This window comes from Diabrotica virgifera, chromosome 2 (genome assembly GCF_917563875.1).
Source record: "Diabrotica virgifera virgifera chromosome 2, PGI_DIABVI_V3a".
In the NCBI taxonomy this organism is placed as follows: domain Eukaryota; kingdom Metazoa; phylum Arthropoda; class Insecta; order Coleoptera; family Chrysomelidae; genus Diabrotica; species Diabrotica virgifera.
In genome coordinates this window covers 245,450,372-245,472,194 of record NC_065444.1, presented here as the reverse complement: position 1 = coordinate 245,472,194, position 21,823 = coordinate 245,450,372, and the positions used below count along the sequence as shown (strand labels likewise).

General features: G+C 33.0%; 2 protein-coding genes across 3 annotated transcripts in view; one reads left to right on the top strand and one right to left on the bottom strand.

Annotated features, from left to right (window-relative positions):
• The window catches only part of LOC114326742 (neurotrimin-like), an 880,435-nt gene that overhangs the window by 742,181 nt on the left and 116,431 nt on the right, over positions 1 to 21,823 (bottom strand). The window lies entirely within an intron of this gene.
• Positions 1,985 to 7,335, top strand: LOC126879844 (uncharacterized). The gene is made up of 2 exons (XM_050643141.1): positions 1,985 to 2,026; positions 6,561 to 7,335. The coding sequence occupies exons 1-2, from the start codon at positions 2,000 to 2,002 to the stop codon at positions 7,239 to 7,241; spliced, it is 708 nt and encodes a 235-aa protein (XP_050499098.1). The 5' UTR covers positions 1,985 to 1,999; the 3' UTR covers positions 7,242 to 7,335.

The following is a 21,823-nucleotide window of genomic DNA, read 5'->3' as shown; positions in this document are numbered from 1 at the left end:
CATACACAGACTTTTCTCTATACCTATGTCAACAGATTCGTTCAACAAAGAACTCAACATTATAAAACAAATAGCTGTCAACAATGGTTACGATCCCTCTATAATAGATAAACTCATCCGTAAAAGAGAATCTAAATTGCTTCAAAATTCTGCTTTCCATCAGTCATCTTCATCTTCTGCTATTTACAGGTCACTACCATATCATAACCCACATCTATCTGAAAAGATTAAACGTATTGTATCTAACTCTTCTGAGAATATACATATTTCTTTCAAAGTTGGAAATACCCTTGGCCACTTTTTGACAAATACTAAGGATACAATACACTATATGAATCGTAGTGGTGTTTATAGACTGACTTGTTCTGATTGTGATGCCTCTTACATCGGCAGGACTTACAGATCACTCTCAACCAGATCTGCTGAACATTCTAAAGGAGACACTACATCAGCCTTTTCCCATCATTTGAAAGTTAATAATCATCATCTTGACATCCCTGATGGTGTTAAATTAATTCATAACATCCAAGACAGAAACAATCTACGCCTGGATTTGTACGAGGACCTCGAGATTTCCAGAGACATGAGGACCAGCCCCAATTGCGTTAATCGTCAAACAACTTTAAATCGTCCTTTCACTCCTATCCATCGACAACTATTCCCTTAATCCAACCCTAGTTTTCTCTCATTATTCCTCTCACCCCCCTTCCCCTATACTCCTATTCTCCATTTCCCCCTCCCCCTCTTTTTCCACTACCCCACTAGTTTAACAGTCTTCTCTTTCCATACTAATCACCCATTAACACATATCTCAACTTGCATTTCTTTTCAACTTCATGGCTGCCTCCCCCACCATCCCATCCCTAACACAGTTTTGATTCTTCTATTTTCCTATCCTTCATATTTTCCTCCACTCCTATTCATTTCTGTTCTGACCTTGTGTCTCTGTCTCTTTTTCAGGTCCTCTATATCTCATCTCACCACTTCTTTCATAATTTATTTAAATGCCTCTTATTATTATTAATCCTTAAATCGGTCTGGTTTATTGTCTCTTTGGAATGTTCTTCACACTCCCTTATCCTGTTGCCTGTTATGTTACTTACTCATTTTTTTTTTTTTTTTTTTTTTTTTTTTTTTTTTTTTTTCTCATCTCCGCTTACAATAATAAATAACACCATACATCCAATCTCTCTGGTCTGTCATATATATCACTTTCCTTACTTAGTAACATTCTGTCACTTCTTTCTTTTTAGATTCTTAGACTTTACTTAACAATAGGATACTGCACACCTATATCCATTACGACCCATTCAGTCAAACTTCTTTCAGATTATAACATTTAAGTTTTATTGCATTCACTATTCTTCTTTTTTCATCTATCTTTTCATTTCCATTCGTATCAGGCAACTTCCAATATCCATTTATCCCAATTTAAAATAAAAAAAAAAAAAAAAAAAAAAAATTTTTCACATTTTTCATTTGTTTGATTTCAGTTACAATCACATACGTTCATAAAGTTTGTGCACTTAAATATATTTCATTTAGTTCAGTCTGTTCACTCCACTATCACCAATAGAAATCAATCTCATACTTTTCTATTTCATATACTCATTCAATTTAGATTCTTCTTTACATACTGACACCAACACACAATTTGACCTATATTGGTAGCTCTCATTCTAATTATTTTATTCACTATTCCACGTTGGTGGAATATCAAGATACATTACTTTCAATTCATTCAGTCCTTTCAAAACTACATAAAGATGAATTAGACTTTAGGTCACATAGTTTAATTTTATTATATTATTACATACTCTCATTCATTTCACAATACTATATACAATCATATCCGTCACACATATATCTACCTCACTAACAGTAATCTTTAGTTATTTAATTTTTTAACAACTATTTTCCGGAGTTCGGTCCTGGCAGGTATACTAGTTGGTGCGTATTTGTCAGCTCCAAACAAAATAGTTATTTTAGATAGTAGCTAATGAGTAAAAAAATTTTATTTTCGCATATATAAGTGTATTATAGTGCGTTCAATTATTGTACGTAAGTACTCTTTAAAATTATATAAAGCCAAGTTATTTCACTGGAATTTATTATTTATCAGAAGTCGGTTTGATACAAAAAACCTTAAACACGTTTATTCGTTATCTATAACGACATGATAAAATCACCTGTTGTAAGACAGGTCCGTATTTCAGGATTTACTTAGTTTTGAATAATAAATAAAATATGTCAAATCCGACTGCCGGGACTTCTGACTACAGGAGCGCCCAAATGGAAAACACTACTAAAACTTATTCTACTGCTTTGATTGAACAACAATTTCCAACAAAAGAACAAGCCATTGTATTCCCATCCATTGAAAACCTTAAACTTCAAGATTATCTGATTTCACTAGGAAAGTTGATCGAGCCCAAAAATATCCTATTTTCCTCAAGGCTTTCTAACAACAGAGTGTGTATGTACCTTGCAAACAAAAATGTTGTTGAAAATTTCATGAATAATTATGGAGGATCCATAGAAATTAATAACCAAAAAGTCCAAGCACGCAAACTAATCACTCCATCACAAAGGCTAATTCTGTCAAACGCTTGTCCCTCCATACCGCATGCTGTATTAATTCAAGAAATTGAAAAATTGGGCCTTCAACCCATGTCTCCCATGTCATTTCTCAAGATAAGCGCCGGTTTGCCGGAATTCAACCACATTTATAGTTTTAGACGACAAATCTTTATCACACCACCGCTTGCCCCAATACATGAATCTATATTAATGAATTATGATAACACCAACTATAGAATTTATTTTGAACAAGATTCCTTGATCTGTTTTTCATGTAAAAGGCCAGGCCACACTGCAGCAAATTGCAAAACAATCCAAGAATCAGTTTCTGAAAATTATAACCAAAACCCCCACTCCCAATCATCTTCGCAACCCATACCTTCCGAAATACTTTCAACCAACCCCTCAAAAACTCCAACCTCACAACCAATTATCAATATAGATACAACCCAGTCCACACAAAATAGCTCAAAACGCAGTTTGGATGACATTGTTACACCTCCTCTAGCGCAAGATGATAATTCAGAAAACCAAAGTCTTGAACCATTTGTTAAACCTAATGTTGCTCCAGCTAAAAAACCAAAGAAAAGTAAGGGAAAGACTCCAACTCACGTACTCATGGAACCGACCAAGGCATTCATCTCAGAGCAAAACCCTTCATTTGTTCTTGATTTTGATCAAATATCCGATCTATTTGAAAATGTTTATGGTGCACAGGACCCAGTCAGCATCATAAAAAACTACACTAGCGAATTTGAAGCTTTAGTGAAAATGCTAACAGCAATATACCCGTATTTCAAACAAAGATCGATTAAAGCTAGATGTACAAAAATTAGAAAGAAACTATTGAAGCATTTACAGATGGCTTACTCGGATACTGAGGCATCAGAGACTGAAAGTGAGTTTTCTCAAGAATAGAGTCATGAACTTCTGTGACAATCCCAAATTTCAGTTTTATTTATTATAAATGGGCTTCTCATCAATTTTGCAGTGGAACATTAACGGTTTCTATAATAACCTTCCAATGCTCCAAATAATTCTATCCAGACACAATCCAGATATAATTTGTCTTCAGGAGACTAATTTCAAAAATGAAAACATACAAGCTTTAAAAAAATTTAAAAATTACTGCAAAAACAGAACTAACCAAGATAAAGCCAGTGGTGGAGTAGCTATCTTTGTAAAAAAGTCAATTGAAACTACAGTAGTTCCTCTCCAAACTAATCTAGAAGCAATTTGCATTAAAGTTAACTCGAGTCCAAATATCTACGTTTGTAACTTATACTTACCTTCATCAACGCAAGTAGACTCAGAAGCATTAACTGAACTCTTACAACAAATTCCCCAACCCAGGCTTATTTTGGGCGATTTTAATGCTCACAACTTTTCATGGGGCTCTTCTACTATAAATACCAGAGGAAGATTGCTGGAAGAGATATTTGAACAGTCCAACCTTTCAGTCTTAAACGACGGCAGACCCACTAGATTTAATATACAGAACGGTGAATCTTCATGTATAGACCTTACGATATGCGAACCAGGTCTGACCCCACAGCTCACCTGGGATAGGCTGGATTTCTTGTATAACAGTGATCACTACCCAATTTTTATTCATAACAACAAAAACCAACGTGGACGGACATTTACCCCAAAATGGAATTTAAAAAAACCTAACTGGAATCTTTTTTCAAATTTAGTCGAAAGCAGTATGACCACATTTAAAAGCACCTCAAATATAGACGAGACCCTTAAGAACATTGTTACCATTATCACAGAAGCAGCAGAAAGAGCAATAGGAAAAACTTCATACATAAAACAACGCAACCCCGTCCCATGGTGGAACCATGAATGCAAAACAGCAGTCGAATCTAGCAAAAGAGCTTTTAACAAATACAAGCGCTACAAGACTCTCGAGAATAAAATTGAATATACAAAACAACGTGCAATAGCCAAGAAGACAACTAGAAATGCCAAACGCCAGTCATGGACTCAATATGTATCAACGTTAAATGCAAACACTCCCATGACTGAAGTATGGAACAAAGTCAGAAGAATATCTGGATTAAACAGCAATCAGAATATCAAAAGCCTCGAGAGAAATGGAAAGGCAGTTACTAGTAATACTGAGATTGCTAAAATCCTTGCTAACACATACAAAAACCGATCCAGTAATATTAATTATAAAAAATCTTTCATTAATTACAAACAACATGAAGAAAATAAGAAAATTAGCATTACTCCTAACACAGATGAACCGTTAAATTTACCCATTTCTCAATTAGAGTATACGGAAGCATTATCAAATATTAAAGAAACTAGCGCTGGCCCGGACGATATTCCTAGTATTTTTATTAAACACCTTCCACCGAGCGCTCACAAACAACTTCTAGATCTGTTTAACATTATTTGGCTTCAACACAAATTTCCTGAAAAATGGCATGAATCCATAGTAATACCTATACAAAAACCTAATAGTATTAAGACAAGTCCCGAGTCATACAGACCGATATCTTTAACATGCGCCATGTGTAAGTTACTAGAAAAGATTATTAACAATAGACTAAGATGGCACTTGGAGAGACAAGATTTGATTATTCCAGAACAAAGTGGTTTTAGAGACCAAAGGTCAACTATAGATAATATCATAGATTTGGAGAGTGACATTTCTGAAGCATTTGCACTAGGGGGTAAATGTCTAGCGGTTTTCTTTGACATATCAAGAGCTTTCGATACAGCCTGGCACGACTATATAATAAAAAAAATTACATAGTTGGAACATTCAAGGTCACAGCCTATTCTTTATTAAAAATTTCCTTCAAAATAGAACTTTCAGAGTTAGGACAAATAACATAACATCAGATATAATGTATCCAGAAAATGGTATCCCTCAAGGCTCGGTTATAAGTCCTACTCTCTTCATAGTGGCAATCAATGATATCCTCAAAAACCTAAAATCGCCTGTAAAGGCACGAGTCTACGCAGATGATCTTGTAGTTTTCTGCAAAGGTAAAAATATACAAAATATATTTCGTCATACACAGAACTTTATACAAGACTTAGAAATCTGGTCACAAAAAACAGGTTTCTGTTTTTCCGCTGAAAAAACTCGCTTCATCCTGTTTTCAAAGATAAACGTCACAAATATCCCCAACCTAAGACTATGTGATGAAAACCTAAAGCGTGCAACGTCAATTAAGTTCTTGGGCATGACATTCGAAGAAACCCTAAGCTGGAAACTTCATATAACAAATCTGATGTTATCTTGTCACAAGCGACTAAATCTTCTAAAAACTCTGGCCAATAAAGAATGGGGTGCGGATCGCCAAACACTTTTAATGTTATACAGAACATTAATCAGATCAAAATTAGATTATGGGTCTACTGTGTATTCTACAGCGGCTAAGACGCTGCTGAAAAAACTTGACAGTCTTCACAATCTCGCTTTACGTATAATATCTGGAGCTTTTCGCACAACACCAATCGAAAGTCTGTATTGTGAAGTTGGAGAACCCTCCTTAGAAGACAGAAGAGTTTATTTAAGTGTAGCATACGCCGCGAAAATCAGGTGTAACTCAAAAAACCCTACTATACAAAATTGTTTTACAGAAAAGTTCCCAAATCTCTTCATAAATAAACCAAGAACGGCCAAACCCTTCTACGCAAGAATTAGAAGCTACTTAAATCAAATAAACTATGCGTTCCCAGAATGCTTTCCTTCCAAACTGTCCTCAATTCCTCCGTGGCAAATAAAGAACCCTCAGTGCCTAACACACCTCATTTCTTTCGATAAACATTCAACAAACCCACAGTTAATCAAATCCGCCTTCAATGATATACTCCGCAATTACAAGGATTATACACAAGTATACACCGATGCATCTAAATCAAATGAAGGCACTGGTGCTGCAGTCATAACCCCAACATCAACAAATAAATACAAACTCCCTTCAGAGTACTCTATTTACTCTGCTGAATTATACGCTCTATACCAGGCCACCCTTGCTGTCAATGCGTCCAGTAATACCAAATATATCATACTCACAGACTCTCTAAGTTCGGTACAGTCAATCCAATATGTCTACCCATCTAATCCTTTGGTCATCAAAATAAAACAAGAAGTTCATACCGCTCAACTGAATGGAAAAATTATCATATTCCTCTGGATACCATCCCATATTGGAATTCAAGGAAATGAAGAGGCAGACAACGCTGCAAAAGAAGCTGCAACTAGTGATAGTGCGGAGTGTACTGAAACATTTACGAGTGCGGATGTGAAAGCGGCGGTCAAACGTAAAGTGCGGTATATGTGGGAAGAAAAGTGGAAAGTGTCATCGGCCAAGCTACGCGAAATTAAAAAATCGATAAAACCCTGGCCAACATTACCAACAAGTCGGAGAGACCAGGTAATATTAACGCGACTCCGATTGGGTCATACGCGATTAACTAATAGTCATGTGTTTTCCTACAAACAAGAACCAAGATGTGACAACTGTGAAGAAAAGTTAACAATCAAACATTTATTGGAGAATTGCGCAGCATTAACGCCAAAGCGCATATTGTACAATATACCAAACAAACTGAGTGACATTTTAGGCCTACAGTGCAATATGTCAAATTTAAAGAGGTTCCTAAGTGCAATTAACATTTTATACAATATATAAAAACACAAATGTAATAAAAATTATTGTTCACCACTATTGTTTCGCTAATAGCCAATTTGGCTGATGCGATTTTTGTTAATAAAAAAAAAAAAAAAAAAACAACTATTTTCCAACTTTCAACAGACATAATTATTCATTACAATAGTATAATAATAAATTTAACACAATAAATAGCCACCTTTTGTATATATACTGTTTTCTTGCAATATTCTACCGTTTACATTCAACCTGTTGTCTGCTTGCCTTTTTAGGCAACCAACATTTCATCACATAAAAACACTCTTAAATCCTGGTTTTCTCGGCTTGTTTAGCTTTGTTTTTCCATGCAAGTCTAATTATCTTATTATGTAGTGTATTTCCTTGTTTCAACAAACTCAACTTTCATCTCGTCATTTCACATCCGATGACGTCACAACTTAAACCACGTAATATATCTGCATTAAATTTAATGAATCTATAAGTTATTCTGGAATAGAGAGTTGCTAATTTAAACTTTACAGTATATTTTATTATTCAAATAATTTAAATTATTTTTGCAGACAAACCTTGGCATTTTATTAAAAAATCCAAAATCAAATGAAACTTTAACCAAAAATTGGCTTTATCTTGTCATGTCATGTCACCCTTGTCAAATTGTATATCCACTTCACAATTTCTCAGTTGGTCTGTGCCCATTGAATTGGCAAGTACCTAGTATCTTCGAGCAGGGAACCATGGCACCCTTTTAGCATGTGTTCCACTTTATCCATTAACATCGACTTGTAGTCATAACATTTTAACATATTACATTATGTAAACCATATATGATGATGTTAACACTATTTACGGTGTGCTAGTTTCAAAATACTCGGTAGGATGTAAGTATTCCCACATTTTTCATTTTAACAGTCACATTTTAAACCTTTTGCTTTAATCTAACGTGGAAATACTTCATTCTAGGCACTGAAGATGTCCTGTTTAGAACGAAAACGTTCTGCATTCGATGACATTTTTTAGTTTTTAAATAAACGATTTTATACCAGAATACATCTCGAAGTTTTTACTTCTGTATTGGTTTTTTAAAAATTTATATTTTGGTTTTTTGCAAGCCATAAATAAACTGCTCGTCAAAAGTTAGGGATATAGAAAATTCTGCTGAATTTTAATAGTAGATTTTTTGGTGAACAGATTAACGGATTCCGCTAATTTTTTTTATTATTTTAGATTTTTCTTTAGTATTTTCACACTTATGCAAAGGTTTACTTAAACTTTTTTTTGTACTTCTACCGGGTGGAAGAAAAGAAATGTTTTTCTTATGTTAATTTTGAGACGCCCTGTAAGGAGGACTAGGTACAAATGTGAGTATACGTCGAAATCGTATTGTAGTCTTATGTTTTGTGAAAAGTTTTTTTTTAATGTCCCTGATATCTTGAGAAACAAAAAAAAATGGTTTTGTAATTTAACATGTGTTTTAACCGAAACTAAAGTTTGAGACACCTTGTAGGGAGAAAAAAGCACAAAGGTAAGTATACCTCGATATTATGTTGTAGTCTCATATTTTGTGAATACTTTTCATTTTAAGTCTCATATTTTGTGAAGAAACTAGACGGCATTACTCTTTAATATGTGTTTAAACTGACGACATGCATCACATCACACATTATGTGAAACATAGAAACACATATTAAAGAGTAATACCGTCTAGTTTCTTTCTTATTAAAGATATCAGAGAAATTAAGAAAATAAAATATTCACAAAATACGAGACTACAACATAATATCGAGGTATACTCACCTTTGTGCATTTTTCTCCCTATAAGGTGTCTCAAACTTTTGTTTCGGTTAAAACACATGTTAAATTACAAAACCGTCTATTTTTTTGTTTCTACAGATATCAGGGACATTCAAACAACAACATGTTTACAAAACATAAGACTACATTATACGATTCTGATATAATATACTCACATATGTACCTCGTTCTCCCTACAGGGTGTCTCAAACTTAACATAAGAAAAACATTTCTTTTCTTTCACCCAGTATAAGTACAAAAAATAGGTTTGAGTAAGCCTTTTCACAATTGTGTAAATACTAAAGAAAAATCTAAAATAAAAAAATAGCGGAATCCGTTTGTTCGCGAAAAAATCAAATATGAAAATCAGCATAATTTTCTATATCCCTAACTTTTGACGAGCAGTTTATTTGTTTGGAAAACTCTAGTATTAAATATTGTTTGTTTACAAGATAAGCAGGAAAAAATCTACTGGAATCTCGGCATTCTGAGCCTCAAAGGAAGGTAGTAAGTATGGTTTGGAAATCAACATCTACATATATTATTATTCAAATTTGAGTTTCTTTAATTATGTGCTTTTTTACATTTAGCTTTTGATGGTGCAGTGGATTATTTTTCTTGGAAATCTTATAGACAAAGGAAGTCTTATAGACTCGCTCAAAGAGTTTATTCTTGGAAACTTATGTGGAGGAACAGAAAGCATTTCAAAGAATTTTTGCTTGATAAATTATGTGAAGGAACAGAAAGTGTGCATTATTTTCCTCATTGTCATCAAAGTCGTTTTTAAATGAAATTTCGCAAGGTTTGTTCAAAATACCTCTTGCAAACGATTTATGTCACCCGATTCTTGGTCGTACCCATCGCTGTATTCCTCAGATTCGACCAAATTTACCCCAGTAGGCTGAATATACATATCTGCACCACCTTTATCAGTATCGTCACTTCTATCAACTCCAACAACTGATACAATGATAATCTGTAAATAAGACGATCGTTGACATCTATGCACATAGTCCTTTAAACGGATTTTTTCAAAAATGCTTTGTCACAAAAAAGGTAATTATTTATAAGATAAAATAATGCATAAATTGTGTCAATGACACTCCCAAGTAACAAAATTGACCAAAAAACACCGAATAATAATATAGCCTGTCTATCAAAATTGCAAAATTGAAATTTGAAATGTGGAACTTTGAAATGTGGACCTATAGAAGAATTATGAGGGTTTCCTGGGTAGATAGAGTTACGAACAACGAAGTACTAAAAAGAATAGGTAAAGAGAAGGAAGTTGAACTTACAAATAAAAAAAAGAAAACTACAGTATCTCGGACATGTGATGCGGGGAGAGAAGTATGGCATCCTGCGACTCATAATGCAAGGAAAGATAGATGGCAGAAGAAGCAACGGAAGAAGACGATTTTTATGGCTGAAGAACCTGCGAGAATGGTTTGGATGCAGCTCAAAACAATTATTTAGAGCTGCTGCCTCAAAAATTAAAATAGCTATGATGATTGCCAACCTCCGTAGCGGAGATGGCACTTAAAGAAGAAGAAGGTCAAAATTGTATATTTACCCACCATTTGTCATGGAGTACAAAGCAGCATCCATAATCATCGATAGTTTTCGGAATAGCGAATAAGCGATCACTTTAACGCCTCCAACGCTTGAGAAGCACTGCCAATAGCATTTGTAAATGTCTGCAGGGTCTCTTAGACCTAGATTTTTAATATAGTGGTGGTTAAAATGCAGGGAGAGATGCAAAAAGAAAAAGAAAATCATATCATAGTACAAATAGATGTAGAAAAAACATACTGGTTTTAGAGCCAAAGAAATTATTTACCTGGGAGCCAAAATAGATGAAAATGGTCAAGAAGAAGGGGAGATAAAGGCAAGAATAGCTAAAGGAAATAAAAAAATAGGGAGCATTACGCACATTGTTAAAATCCAAATACGTCCAAATACATCCAAATATGGAGGTGTGAAAATAGAAGGTCAGTAGAGAAGAAAAACCAATAAAGAATTGGAAGAATTATATCAAGAGCCAACGATCACGACGACGATCAAAGCACAGAGAATACGGTATTTGGGACACATCGAGAGAATGGGACGTAAACGAATGCCAAAAATGGTACTCTCACGGAGACCAATAAAAAAGAGAAGGAAAGGCAGACCAATGAAAAGATGGAAGGACAGTGTGTATGAAGACTTGAAGAAAAGTAACATTGAGAGATGAACAGAACTAGCATTGGACAGAAGGAGATGGAGGGAGGTGGTGAAGGAGTGTATAAACAGACTGAAGTGTAATTAAATAAAATTTGTAGGTTATGGAAGTTATATAAAGTTATTTATTATTTATGTAATAAGAAATATAAACATTTTAGCCCTAGACCTACAAGGCCTGTTGCGCTTAATAAATAAATAATAAAATGCACATCCTTTTAAATGTACCATATGCACTAATGGATTGGAATAATCAATTGCATGTACAGAAATACATATTTCACACCTGTCACGAAAGAATTGCCGAAATATCATTAACATGTCCGAAGTAGTTAAAGTAATTTTTAAATGACACGGTCCTACGATCTGAAACTAATAACGTCATTACACGTAATTTTGTCATTTGCAACTTTATTTCCGCACAAACGTAGCCGCGAAATCCCTCCTGTTGATATACGACCATACCACACTTGATGAGGAATTGGAAGTTTATGAAATTGGCCCTAAACACGCACTGACATTCCGTACGTAAGTGGGCCTATAAAATTATTGTAATGGGAAATAGTACACGATATGTAGTGTTTATATCATGTTAAACTGTTAGCATAAACTGCGATATGATACCATGATGCGATACGAGAACATTATCTGTCGTGGTGATGGGCATTTGAAAATAAAATTTAGGAGTTATGAGGTTCTAAACAGTGTTATAAAGTCAAGATGGGCTACCTCATGTTTTATATGAGGAAATATACGTGCTCAACTAGAATAACTCAGAAATATAACCACTAAATACTTTAGATCGTAATATTGGTGAATATTTAGGCTTCTTACAAATTGACCTAGATAGATTTTTATTGCATAAGTCTAATATATTTGAACTCAACACCAATTCTTATTACGTTTAATGGATTAGACGAAACATTGTGTGGTATCTGCTTTTGTAACAAAAGATGAAATAAAGAAATACAAACTAGCGGAGATTAATACTATCTTAAGAGCAAAACTCTTTGTATAAAGCCAAATGCCACGTTACAAAACGACCTGAAATTAACTTTCTAATAATTATTTACTCACTAGGTGCTTTACAAACTGTTTCCCAAATTTATTATTTTAATACAAATCACACAATCTAAATCACACAAACATTGCTTTAAACCGTCTACACACGCTCTGACAAAAGCACCTGGCTGTCAGGGCTCACAACATTGGCTCCAATTTTTCCTGACACCTAATTTTTTCCTGACATTCTAATTTGTACTGACTCCCTCTAATTTGTTTTTATTTTATATAGATATAAAATAGAATAGAACAGAAATATGCTTTATTGTCATGAAAAACTGTACAATTTTATCGAAAAAGCTTAAAAAAGTCAAGAAAACAAAACAATAAAAATCCAGTTTACTAAAATTACATAAATCGTCAATGTATTTAAAATAATAATAACAATAAAGAAGTTAAACACAAATAATCAAATGCAAAATTTAAAATAAATTGCAAATGCATAGTCTACTTAGTAATTAATAGAAAAAGTTTTAAAAGTTAAGAGGAAACAGTAGCGATCAACAGGTAGCCAAAACGCGTTCCAAGATTGCGGCTGTAATTTTGAATATTTTTTCGAGGTATTTGGCACACGTATTCGTAATATAATAAAGAATGGCGGTACAGAGCCCAATTTGAAAAATATATTAATATGTGGAAATTACTCTGTAATTAAATACAATATTAAAAAAACGAGCCTGTACCGCCATTAAGAAGAACAAAAAAAATACACTTTCTTCAAATAGACTTTTTTATCCGATGCCTAGATATTGTGTCATTTTGGAACTACTAATGAAATAAAAAATTTTAGTAGTTCCAAAATGACACAAAATCTAGGCCTCGGATAAAAAAGTTTATTTGAAGAAAGTGTATTTTTTGTTCTTCTTAATGGCGGTACAGGCTCGTTTTTTTAATAATATATTTAATTACAGAGTAATTTCCACATATTAATATATTTTTCAAATTGGGCTCTGTACCGCCATTCTTTATTATATTACGAATACGTGTGCCAAATACCTCGAAAAAATATTCAAAATTACAGCCGCAATCTTGGAACGCGTTTTGGCTACCTGTTGATCGCTACTGTTTCCTCTTAACTTTTAAAACTTTTTCTATTAATTACTAAGTAGACTATGCATTTGCAATTTATTTTAAATTTTGCATTTGATTATTTGTGTTTAACTTCTTTATTGTTATTATTATTTTAAATACATTGACGATTTATGTAATTTTAGTAAACTGGATTTTTATTGTTTTGTTTTCTTGACTTTTATAAGCTTTTTCGATAAAATTGTACAGTTTTTCATGACAATAAAGCATATTTCTATTCTATTCTATTTTATATCTATATAAAATAAAAACAAATTATAATATATTTTTCAAATTGTATACGTGTGCCAAATATCTCGAAAAAATATTCAAAATTACAGCCGCAATCTTGGAACGCGTTTTGGCTACCTGTTGATCGCTACTGTTTCCTCTTAAGCTGATGCATGTGACACCCAAATATAGATAAAAAAAATAATAAAATTACTACTTGTGCAAAGGGTACTGTAATTTCTTAGTTATTGATTAAGAAAATCTTCCACTGAATAATATTATGGTCTTTCAGATAGGTAAGATTTTGTCAGTTTACGGAATTTGGGGAAAGATGCTGCAGATTTAAGTTGTAGAAGGAGATATAGTATTTTTACTACAAAAGCGATATTACGTAGGTCAAAATTTTTGACGTAAGAGAACTGTCAAAACATTAGAATGTGACTTTTCATTATTGCCATGTAGTACGTTCGTTAACGGTAAAATATTGCAAGACCTCTAAATTCTAAAGAACCGCTCTGATTCAAAAGAAATTTTGCAAATAAGCTCATCTTATCCTTCTCTTCAAAAGTGATATGACTGCAATGTGTGCTATTTATTTTTAAGGGGTGAAAACTACCCTTTTATACCAAAAATTAAAAACAGCCGATATAAGCGTTATTTAAATCTAAATTATATGTATTTACGTTAAGTAGTATGTTAAATATAGGAATTTGATTGTTTCTCATATTGAAATGTATTTTATAGTTTATAACTATTTTTAAACCCTTAAAAACTACCCTCTAAATAAGAATTTGTAAGTATAAACAATATTTTGTAACTTTAAATTAGGTAATGATGTATTTTGTAGTGATCTAAACTTTATTTTATGTTTGCAATTTAGTTTATTAAGTATTTAATATTTTCAACCCTTATAAATTACCCCTACAAATAGATTTATTAGATCATTCACTCACGGTAAAATATTGCAAAACCTGTGAATTTTAAACAACCGCTTGGGTTGACATGAAATTTGGCATTCACATAGCTAATAAGTTAAGGGAAAAAAGTGATATAGTACCGATGTGTACCTTTGCCCTGGGGTGAGTTTCACCCCTTCTCGGGGGTGAAAAAATATAGGTCCAAAATAAGTCCGAAAATGGATAAACTGACTAATTCTAAGCAGTTTTTGTTCTATAAAGTTTTTTCATAAAGTCAATACTTTTTGAGTTATTTGCGAGTGAATATGTTCATTTTTCAACAAAAGAACCACGTTGTTAGACGGTTTTTCGCAAATAACTCAAAAAGTAAGTACTTTATCGAAAAAATATTCCGAGCAGAAATATAGCTTATGAAAAATTGAAAAAATCTGTGTATGTATGAAGTTTGGAGACCTAGTAGAACCAAAGTCGTAGCTAATGAAGTTCCAATATACGGGGTGTTGAGATTTCTCTTACAAAGTGAAGATTTATTGATTGCTCTAAAACCGGTTGAGATATGCAAATGAAATTTGGTGGGTTTTAAGAGGTAGTTATTACGCATTTATTAACAGACTTACTATTAAGAATTTTATATTCACCATTGGCGCGCATACGGGTAACTAGTCTTAATTAAAAAAAATAGTACCTCACTGTATTACACTGTATTATGTACAATAGTATTTCAAATTAAAAAGCATTTTTGAGTTACTTATTTAATTTATGACAGAAAATATATCTTTCCTTTTTTCATACGATGCGCCTTTTTCATGAAAATAAAAATAAAATACTTATATCAACGCTTAAAAAGTATTCGACGTAAGTTTCAATATGGTTTTTTAAAGATAACTTCTGTAATTTTTAAGATATTTCATTGTTCCAAAGCTTATTTTATGGGGAATTATAAGTGCTAAAAGTATTCGGAAGCTCGGCTTTATGGAGGTCTTCGATTTTTAAAGCATGCGATTCAAAGAGCTTAGAAAACTGCTCCTCACACTTACGTGCAAATTTAAAATATAAATATCTCACTCAGTGTTTACGATAGAGACATTAAAAAGACTGAATAAGTTTTAGTATAAAAAATACTACATTTTAGTATTGACATAAATTTTTCAGATTTCTTTTAGTTTTCAAGTAATTTTGGAAAAATGGAAAACATTTATAAAATATCAAAAAATAATTTAATACTAAATTTCAATTTTTTTCAAACCCAAGCACTTTAAATTGGTTAAAATCTCAGAACGCGTAGTTAGGCTATAAATAAACCTAATTGTGTATGGAATAATGTTAATTTTTATTTTTGTGGAAAATTCACCAATTTAAGTAATTATTCTTTGGATTTTTCAACGACATAATCGTTTTGTTTTTGTAATAACTCAGCCATTTTTTATCCAAATCACTTTTATCATAGCACCTTTTAAAGGTATCAGTAAAATATTTAAAAGATATTTCCATAATTTTTCTAAAAATCTCTATTTCTTGCGTTATTTAATGATAAAATGTTTGATTCAAGGTTAATTCGAAAAAACACCGATTTTAAGTAGGCTGTAACTTAGGTTGTGTTATTGCTATAATAATTTAAATAACATCACTCCATTCACTAATTTAATAGGTTTCTTTTTGATTATAATGACTTTTTCGTAAAAATGCATAATTTTAGAAATATTTTTGAAAATCCACTCAAAAATTTCGATCTTGAATAACTTGCTAAATATCAATTTAACGAAAAAGTCGTATATAAGATTTTTTACTCAGAATTGAAATATCTATCAATTTCCGAGGTTATTTTGAGGTTAAATATTTCCACCCCCGAGAAGGGGTGGTACCCACCCCCAGAGCAAAAACACACATCGGCACAATATCACTTTTTTTCTTTGACATATTGTCTATATGTATGCCAAATTTCAAGTCAATCCAAGCGGTTCTTTAAAATTTACCGCACAAACCGTCAAAGAATGGACTAATGTTTATTATAAACATGCCAATAGTAAAAAGTCACATTCTAATGTTTTGACAGTTCTCTTACGTCAAAAATTTTGACCTACGTAATATCGCTTTTGTAGTAAAAATACTATAGTTGTAAAGTTTTTTTGCGGAGTATAATATATATTTCTTTACTATCTCCGAGGACGGGGTTGGCAAATAGACGTTAAACGTAGAATGTCTCGTGAAGTAGTCATGGTTACGTCTTGGTGGAAAGACATGTAGATGTTTACGAAATAAGCAAACAGTTTCTAAATTATACAAAGATGGAAGGGTTAAAATTCCGTGATCTTTGAAGTAACTTCTGCAATGTGTTTTTCTTCCGAGGCCAAACAGATATCTTATTGCTCTTTCTTGTAATTTGAAAATAACATCGAATTGGGCAGCTGTACCAGAACCCCAAAAAGGAAGACCATAACGAAAATGTGACTCGAACAAAGAAAAATATGTTATTTTGGAAGATGCTAGATTGAGTTCATTCGAAACAGATCTTATAGCATAGCAAGCTGAAGATAGTTTTTTTTATTAACAAATCGATATGGAGGGACCATTTAAGGTTGCTGTCTAAAATAATACCAAGAAATTTTACAGAATCAACAGTACTGATCTGGCTGTTATTAAGAGGTAAGGGTTGAAGAGCTCCTTTATAAGACAATGCTACTGTTTTATCTACGTCAAATGAGAGTAAATTAGAGTCAGACCAGGTTTTTATTGTAAGTAGATGAGAAGTTATAGTAGCATCTTCTTCTTCTTCAGGTGCCATCTCCGCTACGGAGGTTGGCAATCATCATAGCTATTTTAATTTTAATTAAAATAGTTTTAATTAAAATAGCTAAAATAGCTATAGTAGCATGAAAAGTTGCAATGTTTGAGTTGCTCCAAGTGATACTGGTATCTTCAGCAAAAAGAAAGATTTTTCCATTGATTTTTAAACTAGTGACGTCATTAATAAAAATAAGGAAAAGTAGAGGACCCAATACTGAACCTTGGGGTACCCCACATACAATGTTTTTGAGGCTAGAGTCTGTATCATTTGCTCTAACCAGTTGTTTCCTATCATCCAAGTAAGATTGGAACCAATCTAAAGAAATACCTCGAATTCCGTAGAAACTTAGTTTTTTTATCAAAATGTTGTGATATACACAATCAAAAGCTTTAGCGTAGTCACAAAAAACGGTGACAGTGTGAAGATTATTGTTCAGTGCTTGATAAACCTCATGTAGTACAGAAAACATGGCATCAGTGGTGCATTTATTATTTAAAAAGCCGAACTGATTTTGTGATAAAATGTTGTTTTCAACTAGAAAGGACATAAGTCGGGCTTTTATGACTCTCTCAATAATTTTGGAGAGTACCGGTAGTAGTGCAATAGGTCTATAATTGCAGGTATTAGATATTTCACCACCCTTATGAAGAGGAATAATGATGGCTATCTTCAGGCACTCTGGAAATTTACCTTTCTCAAAAGAATAATTAATTAGTGAGACGAGGACTTCTAACACATTTTCTGGAAGATTAGGAAAAATTTTTATCGATAGGCCATCAGTACTACAGGAAGATTTTCTTTTGATACTATTGATTGTTTGGATCAGTTCAGATTTATTGACTGGTTTTATAAAGAATGAATTCGAGACTTTTCTTGAATTAGGGAGATAGGAAATGGGATCTTGTTGTGGCAAAATAGTTGATGTAATAATCAAGTATATTCAAATGGGAAATAAGCCACAATTTTACCTAAAAATGATTTTATTAAGGTTTCGACGCCCAAGTCGGGTGTCGTTGTCAAAATACAAAATAATACTAAATAAACAAAAATGTTGTTGCTTAGTAAAAAATTCTTCTAATAATTTATTTATTCTTACTCATTTATATCGGCAATTCAGACACGTATTATACATTTTAAAGTAGACGACTTTAAAATGATATTGCCAATATTGATGAGTTGCGTTCCTGGGACGACTTTATTAAAAGATAGTTCATTCGATTACATGAAATCAATATGATTATAAAAATGCCACAAGAAAATAGCTTCAGAACAACATTAAGAAACCGGTATGGGCCTAGCGTTTGTCAAAATTTTAGGAGATTGGAAACTTTGTACGAGAAATTGGCACACTGTCAAAATTTAATTAAATTTTTAAGACGATGTAGAGACAAAAATTTAATACCAAAAGGCTTGAGGTTACGGCCAGCATACTCAAGCAGAAGACTCCAAAATATTTTACATAGAGCCAGTGTGTCAATGATCCGGGAAAGGTTACAATTTCATAGATCAAATTTATTTTTTATTGAACAAGACATCGTAAGTATTGAAGATTTGCTTTACGGAATGATATCAGGTTCTGATTTTGATCGAATTATTTTTAGTTTACACATAATTTATCAAAATTCATATCAGAAACAAAGAAATATACATTTAAATAAATTTAATATTCTTTTAGAACAAAATAGTATACATACTTTTGATAACCTAAATAGAAATAATGACATATTAGCGACAGTTGTCAACCTATCAAATAGACATTTAAATGCAACGGAAAATTTGGTATTGTCAAAAGGTTTAAACTATGCTGTCACTCATCCATCTATTCCAAAATTAGACATAATTAGCGCAGTGGAAAAAATATCCCAGTGTTTACCAACTCATAAAAAAGAACAATATAGAGTACTATGCAAACTTGAATTGGAAAAATCTAATAAAATTGAACAGAACATCAGCAAAGAGGAAATGAAAGCTTTAAAAACTTTAAAAAATGATGGAGGATGAAAGTAAATGCAACTGTAATAATGGATAAAGTACAATATGAGGACAAAATTACAGATCTAATTACAAATGGACCTTATACCAAATTAACGAAGGATCCAACGAAGACACTGGAAAACAAAATCTAGAACTTTATTCAAATTTAAAAATGACCTAACGTACTATCAAAGAAAATTAATGACACCTCATTACAGTAAGACACCACATTTTTGTGGAGTACCGAAAATTCACAAAGCAAATATTCCACTTAGACTTATTTGTAGTACCATCAATTCTCCTTGTAGTGAACTATCAAAATTTTTATTAAATATTATAAAACCATTTGCAAATAATAATGACACATTTATAAAAAATACACAACATTTTTTAAACAAATTATCAAATATTGAATTTAATCCAAATAATATTTTAGTAAGTTTTGACATAAACAATTTATTTACAAATGTGCCATTAGATAAAACTTTAAACATAATCAAAACGAAATTAGAAAATGATAATACATTAACAACTAGGACAAGACTAAATGTATCAGCTATAATGGAGTTATTGACATTCATCATCATTCTCTTTGCCTTATCCCTATGCGGGGTCGGCTTCCCTAATTGCATTTCTCCACACAATTCTGTCTTGGGTCATATCAATGTTAATCCCCTTTACCAACATGTCCTGCCTTATCGCCTCCCCCCAGGTCTTCTTTGGTCTTCCTCTCCTACTCCTTCCAGGAATCTGCACTTCAGCTATTCTTCGTATTGGGTGATTAACGTCTCGACGTTGAACATGACCGAACCATCTTAACCTATACTCTCTCATTTTGGCATCAATTGGTGCCACACCTAGACTTCCCCTAATATACTCATTTCTAATTTTATCCTTCTTTGTCACTCCACTCATCCATCTAAGCATTCTCATTTCCGCCACATGCATTCGTTGTTCCTCTTTCTTTTTCACTGCCCAACATTCAGTTCCGTACATCATAGCCGGTCTTATGGCTGTTTTATAGAATTTTCCCTTCAGCTTCATTGGAATTTTTCTGTCACACAACACACCACTCGCTTCTTTCCACTTCATCCATCCAGCCCTAATTCTACTGCATGCATCTCCATCTATTTCTCCATTACTCTGTAATACCGATCCTAGGTACTTAAAACTATTGCTTTTCACAATCATTTCACCATCCAAAGATACCATTTTATTTGTAGTAGCTCCATCTTTAAATGAACATTCCAAATACTCTGTTTTTGTCCTACTAAGTTTTAAACCTTTTTCCTCCAGAGCTTGTCTCCACTGTTCCAGTTTTTGTTCTAAGTCTCTTTCACTATTTCCTACTAACACGACATCATCAGCATACATTAAGCACCATGGAATGTTACCCTGTAGTTTCGCTGTTATCTGGTCCAAAACTAATGAGAATAAATACGGACTAAGCACAGAGCCTTGGTGCAATCCTACTTTCACATGAAATTTATCAGTCTCTCCCACACCTGTCCTAACACTAGTCGTTACTCCCTCATACATATCCCTCACAATCTTTACATATTCACCAGGGACTCCTTTCTTATTGAGTGCCCACCACAGAATCTCTCGAGGAACTCTATCATATGCTTTCTCAAGATCAATGAATACCATATGAGCGTTTGTTTCTTTACTCCTGTATTTTTCCATCAACTGCCTTATAATGAAAATTGCATCTGTTGTTGATCTACCCTGCATAAAGCCAAATTGATTCTCGGATATTTCGGTCTCTTCACGTATCCGTCTGTCAATTACTCTTTCCCATATTTTCATGGTGTGGCTAAGCAGTTTTATAGCCCTGTAGTTTGTACATTGTTGTATATCTCCCTTGTTTTTGTAAACAGGTACCAGTATACTGCTTCTCCATTCGTCTGGCATTTGTCCGACTTCCATAATTCTATTAAATAGACCTGCTAGCCACCTTGTTCCTGTCTCTCCCAATGCTCTCCATACTTCCCCAGGAATATCATCTGGTCCTACCGCTTTTCCTTTCTTTATTTTTTGAAGCGCTTGAGCCACTTCCTCGTTGGTTATTTTGGTGACCATTGCTGCTACTGTCTCCGTTGACTCTACAGGCTGTCTTTCAAATTCTTCATTTAATAAGCTGTCAAAGTACTTTCTCCATCTCTTTTTGACTTCCCTTTCGTGAACTAGTATTTTATTATTTTCATCTCGGATACATCTAATCTGATTAAAATCTTTTGCTTTCCTTGCTCTCTGTTTGGCTATTTTATATATCTTCGTTTCGCCTTCCCTGGTATCAAGTTGATCATACAGGTTTGAATACGCTTCTGCTTTGGCTTTTGCTACTGCTACTTTCGCTTCCTTTTTCGCCACCATATAGTTTTGAAGATCTGTGTCGGATCTGGTTTCTTGCCACTTTTTATATTATTTTCTCTTCTCTTTTATTTTTCCTTGTACTTCGTTTGACCACCACCAAGTCTCTTTATCCTCAAACTTTTTTCCTGACGTTTTCCCAAGTATTTCAATAGCAGTCTCTCTAATACTACTGGCCATTT